This window comes from Colobus angolensis, unplaced genomic scaffold (genome assembly GCF_000951035.1).
Source record: "Colobus angolensis palliatus isolate OR3802 unplaced genomic scaffold, Cang.pa_1.0 Scaffold141, whole genome shotgun sequence".
Classification (NCBI taxonomy): Eukaryota; Metazoa; Chordata; class Mammalia; order Primates; family Cercopithecidae; genus Colobus; species Colobus angolensis.
Window position 1 is genome coordinate 8,072,947 of NW_012114500.1, and position 25,593 is coordinate 8,098,539.

General features: G+C 37.5%; 1 protein-coding gene across 3 annotated transcripts in view; it reads right to left on the minus strand.

The window, feature by feature from the left end:
* VAV3 (vav 3 guanine nucleotide exchange factor) overlaps positions 1-25,593 on the minus strand; it is a 424,388-nt gene that overhangs the window by 236,629 nt on the left and 162,166 nt on the right. The window contains exon 1 of one of the 3 annotated variants that reach the window (XM_011935220.1): positions 1,674-1,840. The exons of the other annotated variants lie outside the window; for them this stretch is intronic. Coding sequence (XP_011790610.1) covers positions 1,674-1,712 — 39 coding nt within the window. The 5' untranslated portion in view covers positions 1,713-1,840. Of the gene's footprint in view, positions 1-1,673; positions 1,841-25,593 lie in introns of those variants that run through there. 3 annotated transcript variants of the gene reach the window in all.

Sequence of the window (25,593 nt, forward strand, 5' to 3'; positions counted from 1 at the left end):
TCGAGAGCAGCCTGGTTAACACGGTGAAACCTGGTTTCTACTAAAAATACAAAAAAAAAAAAGAAAAAAAATTAGCCGGGCATGGTGGTGGGCACCTGTAGTCCCAGCTACTTGGGAGGCTGAGGCAGAAGAACGGTGTGAACCTGGGAGGCGGAGCTTGCAATGAGCCGAGATTGTGCCACTGCACTCCAGCCTGGGCGACAGAGCGAGACTCTGTCTCAAAGAAAAAAAAATTTTTTTCAAAGGTATACATGTTTACTTTGTCAGACTGAAATAACACAGTAATACATAAAATATGCCCCTCATACAACTCCTCTTTCTTCTGCCTAAACAGGACCACAGCTAAAAATCTGGTGTGACTCTGGCATAATTTTTCTTTTTTCCTTTGCTTTTTAAGTAATGTATTCCTACTATACAGATTTTTCTATAGCATGCTTTTGTCATTAACAATAAAGCAGTCATGTCATATGTATACATCTACTTTATTCATTTTAGTGCCATGTAACATTTCAGTGTATATAAATAGTAATGATTTAGCCATTCTCTTGTCAATGAGTTTTTTCAACATTTTTCTGCAAAATCTGCAATTATTTTTCTTGCCAAAGATCTTTTCAATTACGTGCAGGTATTGCTATATGAAAGACTTTTAAATGACTAGGACAAAAGGCATGATATTCAATATATTTACATAAATATATTGAATATTTACATTTCATATTGAAATATGAAATATATTTACATTTCATATTGAAGCAGTATGCTTCAATATGAAAAATATATGCATAAATTTAGACACCCCTGAAGAGTATATAAAAACATAAGCTGTGCCAGTGATCTGTTCATTGGTCTTTCCATCTGACAATGGAAAATTCCTTAAGGGCAGGAAAATCAAAGTGATTCTTCACTGTTGTATTTCCATCACCTAGTTCACAGCCAGGCTCATAGCAACCACTTAACACAAAAAATATTTCTGGCTCAAACAAATAAAAGAGTAATATCTTGCTAAATTGTTTTAAAGATTAGGGATAAAAGGTGTCCAGATATGTAAAGGGCTCAACCTGGCACAAGTGGGGAATGAATAAATAATTGAAGAATCCATTGTGAAAACTCAACATTAAATATGAGAAAGTGTGGTTTATTTACTCAAACCGAGAGCAAACAAACATACTGACATGTTCCCCTATGAAACATTTTCAACCAATGATGATTTTTATTTTGTTTAAGCTCTTTATTTTTATCGGCCCTTAGTCAAATTAAAAACCACAAAATAAAACAGTTTTTGAAGACAGAATGGTGATACTGTATACTGATAAAACTACCCATTTTAAACTATTCTCTTCATAAGACATTCCGGCAAATGTCCACTCTGTTTCTCTAGCATATCAGTGCTGTTGATGTTATCGTAATTAAAACAAGTCATCTATGCAGGAGCAGTATGTTATAGCTACTTTTAAGGTCCTGCGTTAAGAAATCTACAGCCATAAGTAACCAGAGGAAGCCATGAGACCAACACGCAGGTCTGCCAAAAAATTGCTAATTAATTATGGATTTATCTTCTTGAGTTCTCTATTCTGAAGTTTCACTTCTTAACCCATACCAGACCCAAATGGAAAGGCTGGGTTCAATAACAACAACCTGGGTTCAAAATGAATTCCGAGGGAAAAGGTACTTACAGGGAAGTGGGCTCTGCAAGGGCAATCAGGCAGCTTCATGCTTGAGCCCCAAATGCAAGATGAGCTTAGGGGTTCAAGAAGGGGTCCACAGCATCACGTCCCTACAGCATTAGGTTGTCATCTAGCAGCAGAGGCTCAAGGCACAGATGTTGCATCCTGGTTCCTGAAGGCTCAGAGCAAGTCAAGTGCCCTGTGGGGTTGTGGAGAAAAACTTGGGCCCGGGAAGAGGAAACTGGGAGTGTGGGCATGAGAGTACTGGGTGGAGAAATTCAGGCAGAAGCATAATCTAGGCCGGGCGCGGTGGCTCAAGCCTGTAATCCCAGCACTTTGGAAGGCCGAGACGGGCGGAGCACGAGGTCAGGAGATCGAGACCATCCTGGCTAACACGATGAAACCTCGTCTCTACTAAAAATACAAAAACTAGCCGGGCGAGGTGGCGGGCGCCTGTAGTCCCAGCTACTCAGGAGGCTGAGGCAGGAGAATGGCGCAAATCCGGGAGGTGGAGCTTGCAGTGAGCTGAGATCCGGCCACTGCACTCCAGCCCGGGCGACAGAGCGAGACTCTTCCTCAAAAAAAAAAAAAAAAAAAAAGAAGCATAATCTGTAGACCAGGTCAACTGCAAGCCAGAGGCATCCCAGAGACTTGGTACTACCCGGGCATCCCAGACATGAGGTTATCTGACAATGAAGCCTAATTCTAAACCAGACCAGCTGGTAAATTTCAGAGTAACAACATGTTTCACCTTAACTCTCCTAGGAAATCAACAGAACTCATTATTGTAATTTTCTTTGAAACTCTAATTTCACACAGTAAATTACCCCCATTAGGATACACTGCAGCTTAGTGTCACTTCCAGCAACACATCTTAGAGATTTCCTGAAGCACCTGCTTGTTGCTTTGATCTGTGGGATGCTGTTGAAAAATGTCCTTAGCACCTCCTCTACGGGCAAAGCAAAGAAGTACAGCCAGATAAGATCAACAAAACATTTCTATGTCAGGAAAACTGTAAACTATGGGAAATGCATTTCCATTGTTCAAGAGAATAGAGTATCTATATAGCTTAAATGGATCCAAATTATAGTTTGTGCTGTCCTTGGTTACAATTGTAAATTTAAGAATTATTCTATACTTACTATTTTTTGAATTTTCAAAAGTGAAACTACAGAGAACAAGAACTTCCTTTAAAAAAAGTCATACACTAGCCCGATTAGAAGTGCAGGCTCAGAAGTCAGATTTTCTGGGTTCAAATACCAGCTCCATCTCTTACTAGCTAGGTAAGGACAGGAGTTAAAGGTGATCAATGCTCTGTGCCTTCGTTCCCTTACCTAAGAAATTACAATTAAAACATCACTTATCAAACAAGTTTATTCTCAGTGTTAAAGAGGTGACAGACAGATATATGCACATAGAAGAATGTCCTATACTTCTGCTGCTATTTCCTAACGTCATCATCACCTTTGTTGTCATTGTCATCAGCCTCATCATCATTGGTAAAGTCAGATTTGGTCTTCATAAAGTACTTTAGAAAACAAAATGTGAGCGTGACCTCACATAGAACTGAAAGAATTCTAAGAAGGGATAGTACACAGGATGGGCTCAGAGAAGCCACACCTCTCTACTCCAAATAAACACAAAAGTCTTTGTAACTGGGGTGTGTTTGTTCACAGCAATTTCCAGACAAGTCCTTTAGCTGAATGCCTATGCCCAGGCCCCACAACTCTATCTTATACAGAAATTCTAAAGATATCATGTTTTATTCAGTAGTTATTCATTATTTTAAGTTATAGATCCCTTTGAGAGTATGATGAAAGCTCTCACTCATTTACTCAAAAAACTAAATCCACTATTTACACACACACACACACACACACACACACACACACACACACACACAAGTCTGCATCGAATATCAAGAAATCCAGGGACCTCTGAAGGACCATTTATGGACTTTCTAGATTCTCACTAAATCTCTAAATCTCTTCCTTCGCTTATCAGAATACCATGGCCCAGAAAAACTAGCTTGCCCCAGGTCAAACAACTGATAGTAGCAGGGTTAGCATCAGGTCCCTTTTCTTCTGTCCTGGTTATTGCTCTTTCCACTTCACTACCCTTTCTATAAGTTTCTTGTATTTACTGAACACTTCATTCTGTGCTAGATACACCAGATACACATTCCAAAAGCTGCACAGAACAAAATGAAGATACAATGCTTCCTGTTCTCAAAAAAATCAACAGTCTATTAGGAAAGACCATAACAATGAAGGGTACCGAGGGAAAACACAGACGAGTATGACAAGCAACATCTGAAGCCCAGGGGAGAGAGCAAGGCCAGTTGCACCCCTTGGTGGGCAGAGGCAGCTAGAGAGGTTCAAAGGCATCTTTAAAAGAGGTGATCCTAGTCTGCATCTTGATGGACACCTGGACATTTGCCAGACTCTCTTTCTTCAGGTTAATATAGGTTTGATGGGCAAGAATGACCAGTCTCTGGCCCACCCCTCCCATCATCATATCGTACTCCAGTGAGAATACTTGTGTATTCTAAGCAGATTCACTCGCATCTTATTCTCTGAGAAGCTTTCTGTAGTTGCCATTTTCCGAATGATATATTTCTTATTTGATTAAAGGTAGATATTTTTCAGATTCTGAGAGCAAGAATGTCATTGAGCAAATTTTTTCTAAAGCAAACAGACCTGCACTTGCCTCATTAGGCTTTTCCACACCACTACGGTCCTGCCATCTCTGCCTTCTTGACCTCAGCACTCTGCCTCTGAAGACCCCAAACAGAGCATCTTTTCCTCCTAATCTGCTTTCCCCCCCATTCCCAATGACCCCACAATCCCACTCCTCTCATGCACTTGGGGAAACTTTCTGGACATAAGTGCCAGGTCTAAATCCTATCAATCAATTCATCCTTTTCAGACACTTTCAGATCCAATCCCTTCTCTCCTCCCATGCCTCTGCTATGTCTCGGCCCTCTCTATTTCTTGCCTCAATTATTGGAATAGCTTCCAATATGTCTCCAGGCCTGCAATTTCACTCCCTTCAATTTCATCCTCTACTTGGCTACCATAGAGGTATGACATTTCAAAACTATTAATGTGATCATACCACCATTACCACCATGCCCGCCCCAAAATTCTTAAATGTAGAGTGCCAGTTACTTAGCAGTACACTCCGAGGAGTCCCCAGGAGCTGTTGCCCTGCCCCTTCCACCCTCACTCTGCCCACTCTCCACACACTCCCACGTTCAGCCACACCCAACTGCTTTGCCTGCTGTGCTCCAGACAGACTCCAGGCCTACACATAGAAATTCCAGCAGAGTACAAAATTCACATAACTAAAATTTACAAATGCAGTTTCAAAGTTAACACTTTCCCACTAAAGAGCAAGCAGAAAAAAGCAAACTGGGACCAGCAATGCTAATTTTCTCACACCAAGTAAAAGATGGTAAGAAACTTTCCTCATACACTGTTTTACCATCCCCTGGTCCGAATAGCAAAGTAGATAAAACCTGGAACCCATCCATGCAGAGTTAGCTGCCTGAAAGCCCAGTTTTCTAGTTAGAAATATTCCCTGCTCTGCCTAAATTTATGCTGGTCTGCTAGAGTATGCTAAACTTAGTAGGCAAATGATAAAGAATTGTTTGTACACAATCGTAAAAGAAACACTTTCATTTTGAAAATATAATCATATTGGCAAATCCTTCTCTGCCTTTAAGCAGAGAGTAGACAGAATAAGCTACAAAGATTACATGGCAATTTTAATATGTTCAATACCAAGAATGGGAATTTATTTACAGACTCTGTAGGCAAACATCAGTTACTCACTGAACCATTACAGTAGCAACTCCAGCAGAATGGCTGGGGATACAGCAGACAGCATCACCACCAGCTCATTGGAAAGCTACTGTAACTTTCACATGAACTCCCTTTGAATGGACATGCCCCATGTGCTCATGTCAGGCCAGAGGAGAAATTGTTGATAGACTTGGAGAGTTCTATATGACTTCAGGGACTTAGAAAGTTTAATGAATGCCCAGAGCTGCCCACAAATCACACAGCTGGGGCAAAGTCAACACATTTTCCAAACTCAGCTCGCTGTCAAAGTCATACAACTCACTGGCAAAGATCACTGCTTCCTGAAAGTTGTCCATAGCTATTACCACTTTAAAGGATGAAATGCAGAAAGTCTCAGAAAGAAAAGGCCAGAATGATAGGATCTCGTCGTGGGGAACATGCCACAGATTTCCAGCCCAAAGATGTTCCACCTTTTGTCCCAGCCTCAGGACTGCTCAAAGAAAATCATGAAGCACCTGCAAACATTTCAAACCATCTAACAGAAGTTATGACTGCCTACCAGACTAGGAAAATAAAATGACAGTCCTTAAAGTCTCTGTTCTGGTTGGTTTGGCAATAGCAGTCATTTCAGATACTGCTTGAAAGTGCTTTCATATGTGACTGAACAAATGAAATGCACATAAATGAATTCATGATGCAAGAAATGTAGTTTCTAGATCAGCGCTAGTCAATAGAAATGTGTAAGTCACATACATAACAATATTTTTAAAGCCATATTAGGAAAAATATAAAACCAGGTGAAAATAATTTTAATCATATATTTTAATTCAAGATACCTAGAATATTACCATTTCAACATGTCACCAATATAAAAATCAAGATATTTTAGCTTTTTTTATGTTAACTCTTCAAAATCTCATGTGTCTATTGCAGTTACAGCTCATGTCAGTACAGACTAGCAACAACGTGTGTGTTCACTAGCCACATGTGGTTAACAGCGACCATACTGGATGGTAGAAGTCCATACAAAACCCTTCAGAGCACCCAGAACACGATGGGAAGCAAAACAGATGCACACTGTTCAGGTGATAGAGTACAGCTTTGGTGCGAACCCAAGGCAACACAACGTAAAGGAGGAGATACATTCAAGGGCATTTCACAGCATACTCAACTAGGGCAAGATAGACAACTGCACAAACATGGTTGTCAGATGGCAAAGACCCTGGCTGAATGTTAGAAACACCTGTGGATGCCGGGCGCGGTGGCTCAAGCCTGTAATCCCAGCACTTTGGGAGGCCGAGACGGGTGGATCACGAGGTCAGGAGATCGAGACCATCCTGGCTAACACAGTGAAACCCCGTCTCTACTAAAAATACAAAAAACTAGCCGGGCGAGGTGGCGGGCGCCTGTAGTCCCAGCTACTCCGGAGGCTGAGGCAGGAGAATGGCATAAACCCGGGAGGCGGAGCTTGCAGTGAGCTGAGATCTGGCCACCGCACTCCAGCCCAGGGGACAGAGCAAGACTCCGTCTCAAAAAAATAATAATAATAATACTAAGAAACACCTGTGGAGCTTTTGAAAAACACTAATGTCTAGACCTTACCTTCAGAGAATATGACTCAAATAGTCTGCAATGGGGCCTTAGCATTAGAATTGTTTTAAAGCTTTCCAGTGATTCTAGTATGTAGCCAGGGTTGAAAATCACAGGCTTGAATAGAATCCCTTTTTGAAACCCTGAGGTCCAAGAGAATCAGCTTATTTTATTCCATTCTTTTTGTTTTTTATTATACTTTATGTTCTAGGGTACATGTGCACAACATGCAGGTTTGATACATATGTATACATGTGCCATGTTGGTGTGCTGCACCCATTAATTCGTCATTTACATTAGGTATATCTCCTAATGCTATTCCTCCCCCCTCCCCCGACTCAACAACAGGCCCCAGTATGTGATGTTCCCCTTCCCGTGTCCAAGTGATCTCATTGTTCAATTCCCACCTATGAGTGAGAACATGTGGTGTTTGGTTTTCTGTTCTTGCGATAGTTTGCTGAGAATGATGGTTTCCAGCTGCATCCATGTCCCTACAAAGGACATGAACTCATCCTTTTTTATGGCTGCATAGTATTCCATGGTGTATATGTGCCACATTTTGTTAATCCAGTCTGTTATTGATGGACATTTGGGTTGATTCCAAGTCTTTGCTATTGTGAGTAGTGCCTCAATAAACACACATGTGCATGTGTCTTTATAGCAGCATGATTTATAATCCTTTGGGTATATACCCAGTGATGGGATGGCTGGGTCAAATGGTATTTCTAGTTCTAGATCCTTAAGGAATCACCACACTGTCTTCCACAGTGGTTGAACTAGTTTACACTTCCACCAGCAGTGTAAAAGTGTTCCTATTTCTCCACACCGTCTCCAGCACCTGTTGTTTCCTGACTTTTTAATGATCGCCATTCTAACTGGTGTGAGATGGTATCTCATTGTGGTTTTGATTTGCATTTCTCTGATGGCTAGTGATGATGAGCATTTAAATGTCTTCTTTTGCGAAGTGTCTGTTCATATCCTTTGCCCACTTTTTGATGAGTTTTTTTCTTGTAAATTTGTTTGAGTTCTTTGTAGGTTCTGGATATTACCCCTTTGTCAGATGAGTAGATTGCAAAATTTTTTTCCCATTCTATAGGTTGCCTGTTCATTCTGATGGCAGTTTCTTTTGCTGTGCAGAAGCTCTTTAGTTTAATTAGATCCTATTTGTCAATTTTGGCTTTTGTTGTCGTTGCTTTCGGTGTTTTAGAATGTCCTGAATGGTATTGCCTAGGTTTTCTTCTAGAGTTTTCATGGTTTTAGGTCTAACATTTAAGTCTCTAATCCATCTTGAATTAATTTTTGTATAAGGTATAAGGAAGGGATCCAGTTTCAGCTTTCTACTTATGGCTAGCCAGTTTTCCGTGCACCATTTATTAAATAGGGAATCCTTTCCCCATTTCTTGTTTTTGTCAGGTTTGTCAAAGATCAGATGGTTGTAGACGTGTGGTAATATTTCTGAGGGCTCTGTTCTGTTCCATTGGTCTATATCTCTGTTTTGGTACCCGTACCATGCTGTTTTGGTTACTGTAGACTTGTAGTATAGTTTGAAGTCAGCAAATAATTATTGAGTGCTTATGATTATCAGGCACTAGATTAAGTGATTAGTTTTATATAATCTCACAAAACCCATGATTTATAAATTTTCATTTTGAAATGAGAACCTTCTAAGGGTCAGAGAAGTAAACTGACTTCTAGGAAGATGGCAGGCAAATGACAACCTACATTTGAACCCATCTTTCAATACTCAGATCTGCTAAAAGCAGACAATGCTGCTAGCACCTTTGGATTTGAACCTTTAATTATAATTTGACTTACAGCACTCATTAATCCTTGGATATCTTGAATTCCAAGGAATGTAAGTATTTCAATAGCTAACATTCCCCATTGTTCCACTGAACCCTCTGTTGGGTCTCAGGGGTTGTGAACAACTACAGCATCTACACTCATCTGTTACAGACTTCACCATCACACTGCTAAAGCAAGTGTTGGGTATTTTTTTTTTTTTTTACATTTTGCCAAAATAGAAACCTTAACTGTATTATTGTAAGAAAATTTTTCAGTGTTAAAAAACATTAAGTATTATGGAAATATAAATGCTGACCATTCATAGCCTAAAATAATTCCTTTAAAAATACAGCTCAAATCAGTGGCACACTGTAGCCTCAAACACACGGGCTCATGTGATCCTCCCACCTCAGGCTCCTCAGTAGCTGGGACTACAGGTGTGCACCAGAAACAGATACTATTACTGCAGCCACCAGCAACTATGCACATAAATTTCAACAGGTAACAAAGCCACTAGTACGGTTTACTAGAGTGGGAAGGCCCATTATGTAATAGTCTTAATTGCTTAAGAAAACTTTATTAGTAAGTTGAGTCTGTAGCATTTGGGTACAAATTTATGTAAAATAAAATGTCAAAAAATTCCTGTGATCTCAGTTAATTCTAATCTATTTCCACATCCTATTTGCTTGAAACTTAGGGACTTAGTGTTTAGGAGAAATAACTAATGTATAATGTATATGTAAAATATTTTTGTACTACCAAATTGAATATGAAAGAAACAGTTAACGCAACTAGACTCAGAAGTGTATGGTTGCTCCTAGAGGCTACCAGCTTGTACCCTCCTTCTGGTTTGCAATTAAGTAGACTGTAAGGAAACAGTAATGTATAATTCAATTATACATTATAATAATGTACAGGACATTACAGAACTGTAATGATATTCTGGTTTAAAAGTTCTCTCTCTGTTTATCAGCACAAATATTTATATTATTTAAAATTTACTTCACCCAAACAAAAATGACAATGATAAACAAGGCTCATTATATTTATACACATGCATGCACACATGTACACACACATGCCACAATCTGTGCTGAGCATTTTACAGACACTACAAAATGCTCAAGACAACCTTAAGAACAGAATAATGACATTATCCTCATTTTAGAGACAGCTAAACTGAGAAAGAGAAAAGAAACTTGCCCATAGTCACCGAGGCAGTGAGTAGTAGGGTCAATACCTGCATCAAGGGTGATCTGCCCGAGAGTGTGTAACTAAAGCCACAAAAACCAAAACAGCCTGTCATGAGAGCTACATAAATTATAGAGCCAGGTAGGGGTATGAGAGTTGAAAGGGTGTCTGCATTCCACTCCATCACCTTTTTACACTTGTCCTAATTTCTGACATTTGAAATATCACCTATCTATCTATTGTCTCCTAGAACGAGAGCACAGGTTCCATGAGAGGAGGGAGTGTGTCAGCCTTATTCACTGCAGTATACGCAGCACCTAGACCACCACATGGCACATAGATGCTCAGTAACTACATCTGAACGAGGGAACGGCTGAGTGGCAGACACAATGCAAGCAAATACTTGGAGGTAAGGAGCTTGGATTCAGGATGAGGGATGTGACATAGAGTTGAAGTTGCAGGTTGGAGGTAGACAGTTTTAAACACCACGCTAAGGGGTCTAGATTTTGTTATTTATATTATGATGAGCCAATAAAGATTTTTTTTTTAGCTGGAGAATGAACTGTCAAACAGGAGTATGTTAAGAACCCTAATCTAGTAGTCACATCAGAGAAAGAAGCCTAAACTGAGGAAGTTGTTTTAAACAATAGTCAGCTCTGAACTGATCAGGGGGTAAATTTGGGAGATAGTAAAGGAAGCAGCGAGGACAAGCATTATGAAAAAAGGGATCAACTTGACTTGTGTACTGCTGGACACACCAAATTCCAGAGAGGCAGATCTAGCTTGAGCAAACTGTAAAAAATCTGATCTGACTCTAGTTAATTACTGCACAGAAGGTGCTTTGCAGGAAGGATTAAATCCAGGCATTATTTAGAAATTTCATTCTGTTCCAGATGGGACCAAAGATAGCTCTGGCTGACAATGGTTGAAAACTGACCCAGAACCATCAAGAATCTCAAAGATATATGTCTAAGTGGGACATGCCACATCAAGTTAGCTACCCTGAACTGGTATCAGGCAAGATCCACAAATCTGGGCTGGTCCAGGAGTAGTCTGGTTTCTACTGAGGAATTTGAAACTATTTGTGGTTTGTGTGTGCTGTACCACCCATGGGTCAGTACTAATAAAATCGGATTATGGAAATTAGCTTGATTCATCATTTTTTTCCTTCATCTTGCTTTTGCCCTTTTCAGCCTTTGCTAAGGACTATGGCCAATTATGATACATTTTTTCCTTTTGACCTACATACATTAAATTTAATCAGCTTCAAAAAATTCACTTGATTTTGATTAAGAAAAAAGCTTAAGAATGACTTTTATTTTGATTAATTTCATGTTGAGATTCTCTTCTCTCTTTCATTCTAAGTCTTTGCTGATTTTCTCTTAAGGAGTAACTGCAGTTGAATTACATAGCTATTTTTTGAAACAGTGTGATAAAATCTACTGCTTTAGGACTCTGTTACTTGTGGCCTTAAAATCCTAAAAGGAATTTCTACATTAGGAGCCCTGGAAGACTTCTTTTTCTGGGTCTTTGGTATTTTGCAACAAATAAGGAACAGTTTTCACTCATTAGCTCCTCTGAGTGTATGTGGTTAATCCAGGATAATTTGAATTTCCTTAGGGTCTGAGTATTTACCAAGAACTGGCACAGAGAAAATAATCCTCTCAACGGATGTAGATAACTAGCTCAGCCCTAATGGGCAAAATGACACCAATGAGTGTGGGGTTTGACACTGTTGCACTAGGTCGGAAAGAGTACTCAGCATTGTCCTCTGACAGTTTTTCATTGTTATTTTGTTTCAGCTTAACCTCACATGAAGTATTGCACCTAGAAGAAAGGATACAGTTTACTTGACAAAAAGAAAGGAGGTCACTAAAGTCCCAAATTCTTTCATCAGAGTTATTTGGGGGCCACCATCCCCTTCTTTAGAAACTGCTTCTGAGATACTCTTGCCAGCCTCTCTCTGAAGGCAGACAACAATGCTTATTCTCATCCACCAAGCCAATTTGCCTCCTGCCAGTCTCCAGGAATGGAACAGAAATCCTGAATGAGGAAATATTTGTATACAGACGAAGTTACCAAGATAACTCACGTCTAAATAACTTAGTAAACTGTGTCCTTTAAACCCTTGCCATAATGGCAACCTTAACATATCCTCGGTGCTATATAAAAACTCTTACGGGACTATCAAACAATGAAATTCTTTGGACAGAAAGAACCAGGGTAGATCTACCTTATATTGGCTTCTGTGCAGTGATATGTTGTGATCTAATTGTTAATACAATGTTTCTGTTTTGGTACTATTGTCTGTTTTTATTGTCTTCTCTCTTAACCCATCTCCCTTGCCCCCAACTCCCCACCCCCCAAAAAAATGAATGCCCTGTCAAAATATGGCATATGTAAGATGTCTTGGAATCTGAATCATCTTTTAAGGTTATTTCCCCCAGAGAATACTTGATAACAACCTGAATCAAGAGGGAAAACCCCCTACAGGGGCAGCCCAGACTCAAACATTTATACCCAGTTATAAACACTTGCATAAGTCGTTAGGTCTTTAATAGTTTAGAAATAGAAATGTGAGCTGATGCAAAGAGCCCTATATAAAGAACATTTGAATCCTTTTGATTTGGCCAGATGGACATTTTGACTTTCAAGTTTCAAAACAACCATTCTGATGAGGCCAGGCCAAAAGAGTTGAGCTTATTAGAAAGTAATGAACCGAAAGATATTCCTGACCCCATCAAATTCCTGATTCCCATACTGATCTCACTTCATTGCTAACACCCATCCCATTAAATCCTAACTCTCAGAGTTGAAGAAGACTGGGTAAAAGCTCAAGAGTGGGGTGACTGATTACTTGAATTACAGCAAAGTAAAACAGAAAAGCTTAATTTTCTTTTTTTTTTTTTTTTTCAGGTCACATGAAAAAGTCCCTAGTATCAAACAGTATAACAAAGTGACTCCTTGGACAATTGCTTTGCCAATATGACTGCCTCAAAATGCCATGCAACCAGCATGAGACTGCACAGAGGTTCTAATCTTTGCTGCAGCCCTGACTTGCAGTGAGACAATGGCCAGGCCACATGTTCTTTGGGCCACAGGCTCTCATCTCTAAACTGAGTGGCATGGGTTATTTGGATCTCTAACCTCAACTCTACCCAACCAAGTTGCTCAGCTGCCTACTCCTATCAGTGAGCAAACAGCGAACCAGTCTCATTGGTTAATTTTTTTTTTTTTTAGGGATCAGTTCTCTTAGAAAAACCAAGACATGTATACTGGGGCCAAGACATTTGATTGTCTATATGTATTCATATTCCAGAAGTTGATGATAGATTATAGATTCCATCCCTAATATGATGGAAAGGCACTATGTTTTTCCTACTAAAATGTACGAATATTAAATTTTCTCAATATATGATGGCAACAATTTTCTGACACCAGGCTCCTTTAAAAATATAGGCATCTGTTTTGGGCCTAAATAAGGATCAAATATTTGTAAGAGTACTTACGCTCACAGGTATAAATTCTTTTAACTCACAAAATAAATTCCTGCGAATCATGACAGACTCAGTAAGTTATGTGGTAGTCTCACAAGTGGAGTTCAAGAAATGGACGTGCTGTTATTTGTAAAGAATATAGATATATACAAATTTACCATACAAGGACCTTTTAAAATCATAAGTGCATACTGATTAAAATGTTTGCCATCCATATAGCTGAATCATTTTGTTACTTTCTCCTCAAGATATTAAATAGCTTAATTCAATCAAGTTGGTTTGGTTTGGTTCTAAGGAGTAAAATATTTTTTTAAGTAAGTGAAAATTACTCCTATAATAACTATATGACTTCAAAACAAGATAACAGTCCTCAAATTACTAGAATATGCAAGAAGTTACTATTTTTTATTTGGTTATCAGCTACCATTTTTCAGTGTTAACTGTGTGTCAGGAATTCTACGTGAACCTGTGAGGTAGGAACTATGCCAATTTTATACAGTAAAAAACTATATAAACTATATAGTGTCAGAAAAATTACCCAAGCAGTCTAACATACAGTCAGTATAATTCAAACCCAAGCCACTTCAGCTTTCTTATAACACTAGTTTGCCTCTTAGCAATTCTCGGTCTTGGAGAAGTTATGATTTTATTTTCATTTCATCCTTCACTTAAACATTTATTGAGTATCTGCATATGCCATAAATTCCACTAGGTGTCAGGGATGAAAGGGCAAGGGAAAGATGTAGTCCCTTTCCTCAGGGAGTTCTCAATACTCTGGAAAAGAGAGAGAGGCATGTAAACAAATCTCTGCAATCAAATTTGAAGAACTACAAACAGGTATTCATAGGGCTCCAAAAAGCATAAGAGTCAAGTCCAGCTGGATTTCTGGGTCAAGGGAGGTTCTCCAGTGAGTTATGCTAGAATAAAATTTTAAAGAATAGTTAGTAATGTGTTATGTAGACAATGGTGGAGAATGGCATTTTAACAGCAGAAATGTAAAAAAATCTCAGCTCTTAAGAAAAATCATGTTATGCCTCAGTAACATCATGACATTTAGGTTGGGGTAAAAGTTAGTGGAGAATGAGAGAGGAGAAATACCAAGTTGATTTTATTTTTAATCTTTGACTTTTATATAGAGCAGTGTCCTCAAACCTTATCCTGCACCAATATCACCTGGAGGATTTGTTAAAACAGATTGCTGGGCTTCAGCACCACAAGAGTTTCCAACTCAGTAGGGACCAAGAATTTGTACTTCTAGCAAGTTCTCAGAAGCTGTTGATGCTGCTGGTCCAGGTACCATATTTGAGAACCACTGACATAGAGCAATAAGCCATGAAGACATTAACACAAGACCATAGATTCAAAGTTTACTTACTTTTAGCCCTCTGCTTTCCCCTAAATATTAATCTTGACTTTAAAAAAATAAAGAGTAACTAATAATACATACAGGTTTATTAGATGTAAATAGTCTTGTGGAATGAACACAAACCAACAAGGGAAAATTCTAACAAGGCTGAATTCATAATTCATGAACTTTTCAATATTTATTCTCATTTCAACATCCAAAAGCTAGACTGTTCAAGAAGGTCTCTTGGCCTTCCCTCGCTCTGTACAGAGGATGACGCCTGTTTAAAAATGGGAAGGGTGTTCTCACACCTGGTCACTGCCCAGGGTGGCCCCTGCTCCCAGGGGCCAATTCCCCGGCAGGTGGCTGCCTGTGCCTCCAACAAGCAGGAGGTTCAAGAAGAACATGCATCAAACTGTGAACAATGGTGGCTATCTAGGAAGTGAAACCTCTATGAAATTGTACTTTTCTATTTATTTTTTAACATTTCTATACTGTTAGAAATTTTACTGATAGGTATACGTAAACTTTTATTCAGAAGAAGATTTTTTTTAATGCAAAGATGCTTTTTTTTAGAGTTGTACAAGCAGAAATGATTTTCAATTTTTTTTCTTTATTGCTCTGTGGAACCAGCCTTTTGTTCAAACAAAATACTATCAGAAGTCCAAAACTTAAGTGATGAAAGCACAGTTTATCAGGAAAAAGTGGTAATGTAGAAATAAGAGACCCCAAAATTCTTTGAGCAATAGCAACCTTACTCTTTCCTATGATAATTATAGAACTTTGGAAGAGTACTCTTCATTTAGCTATGTAAATAGTGGATTTCACTTTTCGGTTACATCATTTCATATTTGTACCTTGGGTAGTCCCCTGGCATATACTAAAAACTCAATTAATTGTAAAAAGCTTCCTAATTCAAAATCAGTTTCTTTATTTACCTTTTCTGTTTTTAGTGTTCACTTATCAAAAAAAAAAAAAAAGACACCAGGTTCTATCACATAGAATAATATCTAAAATCGAAGTAATATAAACATAACTTACAAAGTTCCCCAATTTAATTTTTTTCATATCCATATTTGTAAGAATGGTAACTAAATATGAACCAAGTCAAAAAAGAAGGTAGGGGATTGTTGTCTGGCATAAATATAGAATAATACATAAATTAATATAGTAACTTACTTTCTACCAATATTTTTTCTTGAAAAATTTTTTATTGATGCATATTAGATGTACATATTTCCAGAGTACATGCTGTAATTTGATACATTCATATAATTTGTAAATATCAAATCAGGGCAACTGGCATATACCTCACCTTAAATATTTAAATTTCTTTAGGCTGGAAATGTTCAAATTATTCTCTTCCAGCCATCTTGAAATGTATAATAGAGTCAAGTTAACTACAGTCACTTTGGTGATCTATCACAGGTTAAGATCTATTTTTTTCTATCAAGTTGTATATCTGTAGCCATTAGCTAACTTCTCTTCATCCCTCCCTCCCTCCTTCCCTTCTTGGACTCTGATAACCACCAATCTCTCTCTGTCTTTATAAGACCCACTTTTATAGCTCCCACATATGAGTGAGAACATACACTACTTGATTTTGATTTTCTGTCCTTCGCTTACTTCACTTACCATAATGATCTCCAGTCCCATCCATGTTGCAACAAGTGCCAGGATGTCATTCTTTATGGTTGAATAATATTCCATTGTGTACATATACCAAGTTTTCATTACCTATTCATCTATTGTTGGCATTTAGGTTGATTCCATATTTTGGTTCTTGCGAATAGTGCTACACTAAACATGGGAGTGCAGATAGATACCTCTTCAACATATTTATTTCCATTATTTTGGATATATAGTCAGTAGTGGAAGTGCTAGGTCATATAATAGTTCTATATTTAATTTTTTGAGGAATCTCCAAACAGTTTTCTATGAGGGTTCCATTTTCTCCATATCCTCACCAGCATCCATTATTCCCTGCTCTTCTTATAAAAGCCCTTGTAACTGGAGTGAGATGATGGTTCATTGTGGTTTTAATTTGCTTTTCTGTGATTAGTGATGCCAAACAGAAGACATATCAGAAGACATATAAATATTAGCCATCTATATGTCTTCTGGTAAATTTCTACTCAGATATTCTACCTACTTTTTTGTAATTTCAATTCATATTTTGGATTCAGGAGGTATATGTGCAGATTTGTTACATGGGAATATTGCATGATGCTGAGGTTTGGGGAACAAATGATCCCACCTCCCAGGCAGTGAGCATAGTACCCATTTATCTATTTTTTAAATCAGTATTTGTTCTTTTGCTATTGAGTTCCTTATACATTCTGGTTGTTAATCTCTTGTTACATGGATGGTTTGCAAATATTTTTTCTCATTCTGTGAGTTGTGTCTTCACTTTGTTGATTGTTATCTTTGCGGCGTAGAAGCATTTTAGCTTTATAGAATCCTATTTGTCTATCTTTGCTTTGGCTGCCTGTGCTTTTGAGATCTTGCACAAAAAATCTTTGCCCAGACTTATGCTCTGCAGCATTTCCCCAGTGTTTTCTTCGAGTAGTTTCACAGTTTCAAGTCTTAGATTTAAGTCTTTAATCCATTTTGCTTTTTGTATATGATGAAAGATAAGGCTTTAGTTTCATTCTTCTACATATGGTTATCCAGTTTTCCCAGTACTACTTATTAAAGAAACCACCCTTTGCCCACTACATGTTCTCAGAGCCTATGTCTAACATGAGTTGACTGTAAATGTGTAGGCTTCTATCTGGGTTGTCTATTCTGTTCCATTGGTCTACATGTTTGTTTCCATGCCATGCTGATTTGGTTACTATATTTTTGTAGTATATTTGGAAGTCAGATACTGTGATGCCTCCAGTTTTGTACTTGTTGCTTAGGATTCCTTTAGCTATTCAAGGTCATTTGTGGTTCCAGATAAATTTTAGAACTATTTTTTCTATTTCTGTGAAGAATATCACTGATATTTTGATAAGGATTGCATTGACTCTACAGATTGCTTTGAGTAGCACTGTCATTTGAATTGTTAAAGCAAACTAAGTATGGCCTGAGAAGAACTTCATACTTCTATATTTGAGTCCTTGTAGATGAAATGCAACCTAAATTAATAGGTAGATAAGATGGAAAACTTAACTTAGAAGTATGCACCTGTAACAACAGCTGAGTGTTGGCCAATCCCAGAGGCCACACTTCAACCACTCACAGACTATTGAGTGTTCAAACTGTATTCAAATAAGGCAAATGCCAACCTGTAACCAATCCAGCTGTTCTGTACCTCACTCCAATTCCTGTACATCACTTTACTTCTCTTGTCCATAAATTTGTTCTGACCACAAGGCACCCCTGGAGTCTCTCTGAATCTGCTGTGATTCTGGGGGCTGCCAGATTCACGAATTGTCCATTGCTCAACTAAACTCCTTTAAATTTAATTTGCCTGAAGTTTTTCTTTTAACAGAACAATATTAATTCTTCCAATCCATGAGCATGGAATATGTTTCCTTTTTTGGTATGTGTCTCTTCAATTTCTTTCATCAGCTTTTTTGTTTGTTTGTTTATGTGTTTCTTTTTTTTATTATACTTTAAGTTCTGTGGTACAGGCACAGAACATGCAGTTTTGTTACATAGGTATACATGTGCCATCTCTTCATCAGCATTTTAAGGTTTACATTATATAGATCTTCCACTTCTTTGGCTAAATTAATTTCTAGTTATTTTATGTTCTTTGTAGCTATTGCAAATGAGATTGCTTTCTTGATTTCTTTTTCAGATTGTTCACTGTTGGCTTACATAAATGGTACTGATTTTTGCATGTTGGTTTTGTATGCTGCAACTTTTACTTATTCTTTTTTTGTTCTAACAGGGATTTTTTGTGGAATCTTTAGATTTTTCTAAATATATGTTCATGTCATCTGCATATAAGGATAATGTGACTTCTTCCTTTCCAATACGGATGGCCTTTCTTTCTCTGGCCTCACTGCTCTGGCCAGGACTTCCAGTATTATGTTGAATAAAAATGGGCATCTCTTTTTCCAGATCTTAGCAAAAAGGCCTTCAGGTTTTCCCCATTCAGTATGATATTGACTGTGGGTTTGTCATATATGGCCTTTATTATTATGAGTTATGTTCCTTCTAAATGTTTGTTGAGGTTTTTTATCATAAAGTGATGTTAAATTTTTTCAACAACTGTTGAAAAGATCACATAGTTTTTGTTCTTGGTTAGGTAAAGAGGATACATTGATAAATAACATTTATTAATTTGCATATGTTGAACTATCATCATATCCTAGGATGCATCCCACTTGATCATAGTGAATGGTCTTTTTAATGTGTTGCTAAATTGTGTTTGCTAATATTGTGTTGAGGACTTTTATGTCTGTGTTTATCAGTGATATTGGCCTGCAGTCTATTTTCTGTTGTATGCTTGTCTGGTTTTGGTATTAGAGTGATGCTAGCTTTGCAGAATAAGTTTGAAAGTATTTCTTCCTCTTCAGGCTTTTTTTTGAAGAGTTCAAGTTGAATTGGTATCAGTTCTTTAAATGTTTGGTACAATTTAACAGTGAAGCCATCAGGTCCTGGGCTTTTCTTTAATGAATGACTTTTTATTACGGTTTCAATCTTGTTGCTCCTTATTGGTTTGCTAAGGTTTTCTGTTTCTTCACGGCTTAATCTTGTCAGGTTGTATGTGTCCAGGAATTTATCTGTTTCTTCTCGTTTTCCCAATTTTTTGGCCTATACCTATAATAGTTTCTAATGGTTCTTTTTATTTCTGTGGTCTCAGTTGTTATGTTGCCTTTCTTGTTTCTGATTTTATTCATTTGGGCCTTCTCTCTTTTTTGGTAGTGTATTTAAAGGTTTGTCAATATTGTTTATCTTTGCAGAAAACCAACTTTTCATTTTTAAGGCTGGCTTTAGTTTGTTCTTGCTTTTCTAGTTCCTTGAGGTGCATTAGTTCATTTGAAATCTTTCTATTTTTTGATGTAGGTATTTATTGCTATAAACTTCCCTCTCAGTACTGCTGTTGCTGTATCCCATAGATTCTGGTATGTTATATTTCCACTTTAATTTGTTTCAACAATTTTTAAATTTCTTTATTTATTCATTGACCCTTTGGTCATTTAGGAGCATGTTGTTTAATTTCCATGTGTTTGTCTCATTTCGGAGAGGTTCTTCTTGTGATTGATTTCTAGTTTTATTTCATTGTGGTAAAAAATATATGTAATATATTGCTCTTTGAAATTTGCTGAGACTTGTTTCCTGGCCTAAGATACGGTGTATTTTGGATGATGTTCCATATGCTAATGAAAAGAATGTGTATTCTACAACAGCTGGGCGAAACATTCTGTAAATGTCACTCAGGTCTATTTGGTCTAGTGTAGTAGTTCAATTCTGCTGTTTCTTTGTTGATTTTTCTATCTGGATGATTAATCCATTATTGAGAGTGGAGTGTTGAAGTCCATGACTGTTACTTTATTGCAATCTATCTCTCCCTTCAGATTCACTAATGTTGCTTTATATGCCTGTGTGCTCTAGTGTTGGGTGCATATTTATATTTGTTATATTTGCCTGCTGAATCGACCCCTTATATTATTATATAGTCATCTTCTTTGTCTCTATTAGTTAGAGTCTAAAGTCTTTGTCTAACAATGTATTTTATCTAAGTATAATTATTCCCCCCATTTTTTGGTTTTTACTTGCATACAACATATTTTTCTATCCCACTACTTTCAGCCTATATGTATCTTTATAGGTGAGGTGGGTTTCTTCTAGGAAGCATATAGTTTCTTTATGTATTCATCCAGCCTATGTCTTTTAATTGGAGAACTGCATCCATTTATACTCAGTGCTATTACTGATGGGTAAGGACTAACTAGTACCATTTTGTTGCTTGTTTTCTGGTTGCTTTGAAACTCCTTTCTTCCTTTTTTACTGTCTTCCTTTGTGGTTAAGTGACTTCCTTTGGTAACATGTTCTAATTCATTGCTTTTTCTATTTTTAGCAAATCTATTATAGGTTTTAACATGTAAGTTACCATGAGGCTTACAAAAACATCTTGTAGACATAACAAGTCATTTTACAGAGATGACAACTTATCACAGATCACCCCAAAAAAGAAACAAGAGAGAACTTTAATCTTTATTTTAACTCCATTCTCTCCACAGTTTTGTTTTCTCATGAAATTTACATATTTTTGTATTGACTATCTCAACAGGTTTCTGTAGCTATTATTCTTTTTGATACATTTGGCTTTCAGGATTCATACTAAAGTTAAGAGTGTATTGCACATCATAATTGCAGTATTAAAGTATTCTGGGGTTGTATCCGAACTTCAGTTTTACCAGTGGGTTTTATACTTTCAAATGTTTTTAGTAGGGTTTTTTTGTTTGTTTGTTTGTTCTTTTGAACATTAGTCTTCTCTTTCAGAATGAAAAACTCCCTTTAGCATTTCTTGTGAGACAAGTCTGGTGGTGGTCAATTCTTTAAACTACTGTCTGTCTAGCAGATTACCTCTCTTTCATATGTGAAGGATAGCTCTGTTGAAACAATACTCTCGGATGGCAGCGGGGGTGGGGTGGGGGTTGGATTCCCCCCACCCAACCCCCACCCCCGGCAGCACTTTGAAAATATATGTTTTCTGTTGAGAAGTCTGTTGCCAGACCAACTGGGGTTTCTTTATATGTTATTTGCTTCTTTTCTCTTTCTGCTTTTAAAATCCTTTCTTCGTCCTTGACATTCGAGAGTTTATTATGCTCCTTGGTAAAGTCTTATTCAGGTTGAATCTGTTTGGTGTTTCTCTGATTTTTGTGTACCTTGATTTACCTCTTTCTCAAGTTTTGACAAGTTTTCTACTATTTGTTTGAATAATCTTTCTACTCCTCGCTCTTCTTCAACTCCCTCTCAAACACCAATAATTCTTATATTTCATCTTCTGAACTAATATTCTATATCTCATAGGTGATCTGTCATTCCTTCTCATTCTTTTTCTCCTCTGACTATGTAATTTCAAATAGCCCATCTTTAAGCTCACTGATCCTTTCCTCTGCTTGAGCTGTTGTGCTGTTGAGTCTCTCTCTGATAAATTTTTCAGCTCAGCAAATGTATTTCTCAGTTCAAAATTTATGTTTGATCTTTTAAAATTATTTCAATCTCTTTATTAAATTTCTCTGGTAAATTTATGAATTACTTCTGTGTTATCTTGGAGATGACTGAGTTTCCTTAAAATCGCTATTTTGAATTCTTGTTCAGAGAGCTCACATATTGCTGTTTCATTAGGTTGGCTCACTGGTTCCCTTCTTTGTCCATTTGGGGAGGTCATGGTTCCCTGTTTGCTATTGTTTCTTGTGGATGCACCTCTGTGTGTTTATTTCAGTCTTCTCTGTCTGGCTTGTTTTGTTTTTCGTTGGGCATGTTTGCTTAGAGATTCTTTGTAATTTACCGGTTCCTTTTTTTTTTTTTTTTTTTTTCTGCTAGGTTGTGGCCTCCCTTTCAGCATTAGATGGAACCTTAAACCCGGGTTTTCCTTGGCTCAAGCAAACAATTAGTGTGCATATATTGCACACCAAATGGGGGAGGTCTCAAAAGGGATACTAGCAGTGTGGGGATGCTGGCTCAGGGTTTGTGCCCAGGATATCTGTGGAATGTACCGCCTATAGCATGGTACTGAAAAGCCACTCTGATTTGGCATCTCCTTTGGCCAAGTTACAAAGCAGAGTTTCCCGGGCTACAGATGGTAGCCCTGCCTCTGCCTTTTGTCTCCAGTTGTCCTCAGGCATATTTCTCCCTTTAGGCAGGGCAGGTCTCCTGTGAGGGAACACAAGACAATAGGGAAGATGGCTGTCCACCTCAGTCTCACTTTTTCCAGTGTTAGAAACTAGGAGTTGTGGAATATTTTCCATGTGCTTGCTGCTGGGCTGATCAGGGGAAAAGACATCACAGATAAGGAAGTTATAGTCTACAATCTGCTAGGAGTGTCTCTACTTCTCTGTGGCCCCAGGAACTCACTCATCCTCATATTGAGTTCTGGGGTATTGCTGATGTTGGTCTTGCTGCTGTACATTTGTTTTTGGTTTTCTGTGGGGTCACTGAAGCCAGCTCGCTTCTATGCCACCATTTTGAAACTTAAGTCTCCAATAATGGCTTTTTACTATCTTCAACCCTTGAGGATAAGAACATACTTTGGCATATTTGGCACAATTTTTCTTGCTGTGAAAATACCAATATTTTGAGTGTAAATCCTCTATAATAAAGCACAGTGAACAATCCTAACCACCACTGTTTTCTTCAAATGAGGTGCTGCTCAGTCCAACATTGTAGACCAAACCTAACAGAACCACAAATGTTATGCTGTACAGTGCATTTTATTTTCTAGCGCTCATCACCCAAAAAAAAAAAAAAAAAAAAACTACAGTCATTCCTCAGAATGCATGGAGGATTGGTTCCGGGACCTCCCTCAGATAACAAAATCTACAGATTCTTAAGTCCCTGATATAAAATGACATAATATTTGTATGTAAGCAAGCACATATTCCCATATAGTTTAAATCATCTCTAGATCCCTTATATTACCTAATACAATGCAAATGTAACCACTATGTAAATAGTTGTTATACTGAATTGTTTATGGATTAATGACAAGGAAAAAGGCCATACATGTTCAGTACAGATGCTTTTTTCCTCATATTTTCTGCCTCTGGTTGGTTGAATCCATGAATGCAAAACCCACAGTTCAGTATAGAAGGACGACTGTACATTAAAGCCACAGAAATCCTTGGTTTCAGGTGTCAAAATGATCATTTCAAATCAGGGTACTTCTCTAAGAAAGGTCATTCTACTGCAAATTCTAATCCTTTCCTCTTGATCCTTTGTCAAATATTTCATTTAAAATAGGTATTTGAAAGAGTAGAGCTGGAAGCCACAGCAACTTTCTTTCCTTCGCAGTTAGGCTCAACATTTAGAACCCAACTCTGCTGCTTCTCCCCTTATACAGCAGAAAATGTTATTACTCTCCACATTAAAAGAATCTGATTTGTCCTCTGCTCTTATATTTGAAACAGGACTTTTAGAGATACTCATAAAAGCACTGATTTGATTCCACATAACACACTCGCTCCTCAAGGGGAACAAGCCAGAAACAAGAGCAGGGTCGGAGTGCTCCAGGGCCACTGCATATGGCCTTACGCAATGTGCATGTAGCAAATCCCTGTGCAGCATATCCCTAGAGTTTCACAGTTTATAACCAGCACATAGCCCAGCCCCACTCTGCTTCATACACACTTCTACCTCCTACATCTGACTCAGCTTTGCAAACATCTGAGACCAAAAAGATACTAGCAATACATATATATCCTTGACCTTTTAACTTTACCTGAAGTTCAATATAACTTATGACACGTTACTTTAAAAGCAATATAAGATGCTTGTTACATCTTTTTTCCTATTTTGCAGTGAAGGCGGCAATATGTTTAGTGTACAAGTCCAGGATCAGCAGGAACAGAAACTGATCAAATGGTACTGTTTCTCTAAAGACACTTGTACATTTACAAATAAGTAGCAAGTATTGACATTTAACAATTTACAGAAACATGGTGCTCAGATTATCAGGCAAAACATAATAATTGTGGCTATTTTCATAAACCTGACCCATAATGGTTGATTTTGGAATCCAAATGCTTGCATAGAAACAATGTTTTTAATGTAGTTAATGTATTTAATGTATTTTATGTATTTAATGAAGTCTCAAAACAAAGATATTTTATACAATGTCCTGGGAAGCTTTGCTGACATATTTCTCAAGGTTTTAATGCTAAAATTTCCACCTTTAGTAGAAATATGGGATACATGTGGGCTAAATAATGCCAATGCTTAGAAACTGCTCATGAACATGGGCTATTACTGAACACAGAAATGAAAAATATGAATGAAATGAACATGACAGGTCTAAGAAGAAAGTTCTTTTAATGAAATGTGATTAAGAAAGACAAGGCAAAAGTAATGAATGTACATAGAATACTAAAACTCAAAAGAGTCACACCCTTTTTCAAATTACTTTTCAAACTCCAAACATCATTTTCTTGCAATATAATATTTCTGTTGGTATATATATTTTCATGACTACCAGAAAAAAGGAAATTTTATAGACTAAAAACTAAGAAACGATCTATTATTTTAATTAAATTGGAAGGTTACTTTTGACCCTGAATCTCAATTCATGATCCAAATACCCATCAAAGATCAGCTGCCCTCACAAGTCACCTTCAAACCCAAAACACTAAAATGCAAGACAAGACACTAAATCTTCTGTAATCTGAGGTGTTGTCCCAATGACTCAGAGTATATTTGCCACATAAGATGATTTTCTAGCTCCACAATATTCAATAGTATAAGAGGTTACAATGCATTTAGTCAATACCCTGTTATTGAACAAATGAAGTTTTTTCCTAACTTTTAACAATTACAATCAATGAAAATAATACTTCTGTATTGAAATACTTATCCATATGCCTAATTATTTACTGATAATAAATTCCCAGAAGTGAATAATTTTCTGGACCAAAGAGTATGAACATTTTTGAAGTTCCTGATAAATAATGCCAATCATAACCAAAACAGCATGGTACTGGTACCAAAACAGAGATATAGACCAATGGAACAGAACAGAGCCCTCAGAAATAATACCACACATCTACAGCCATCTG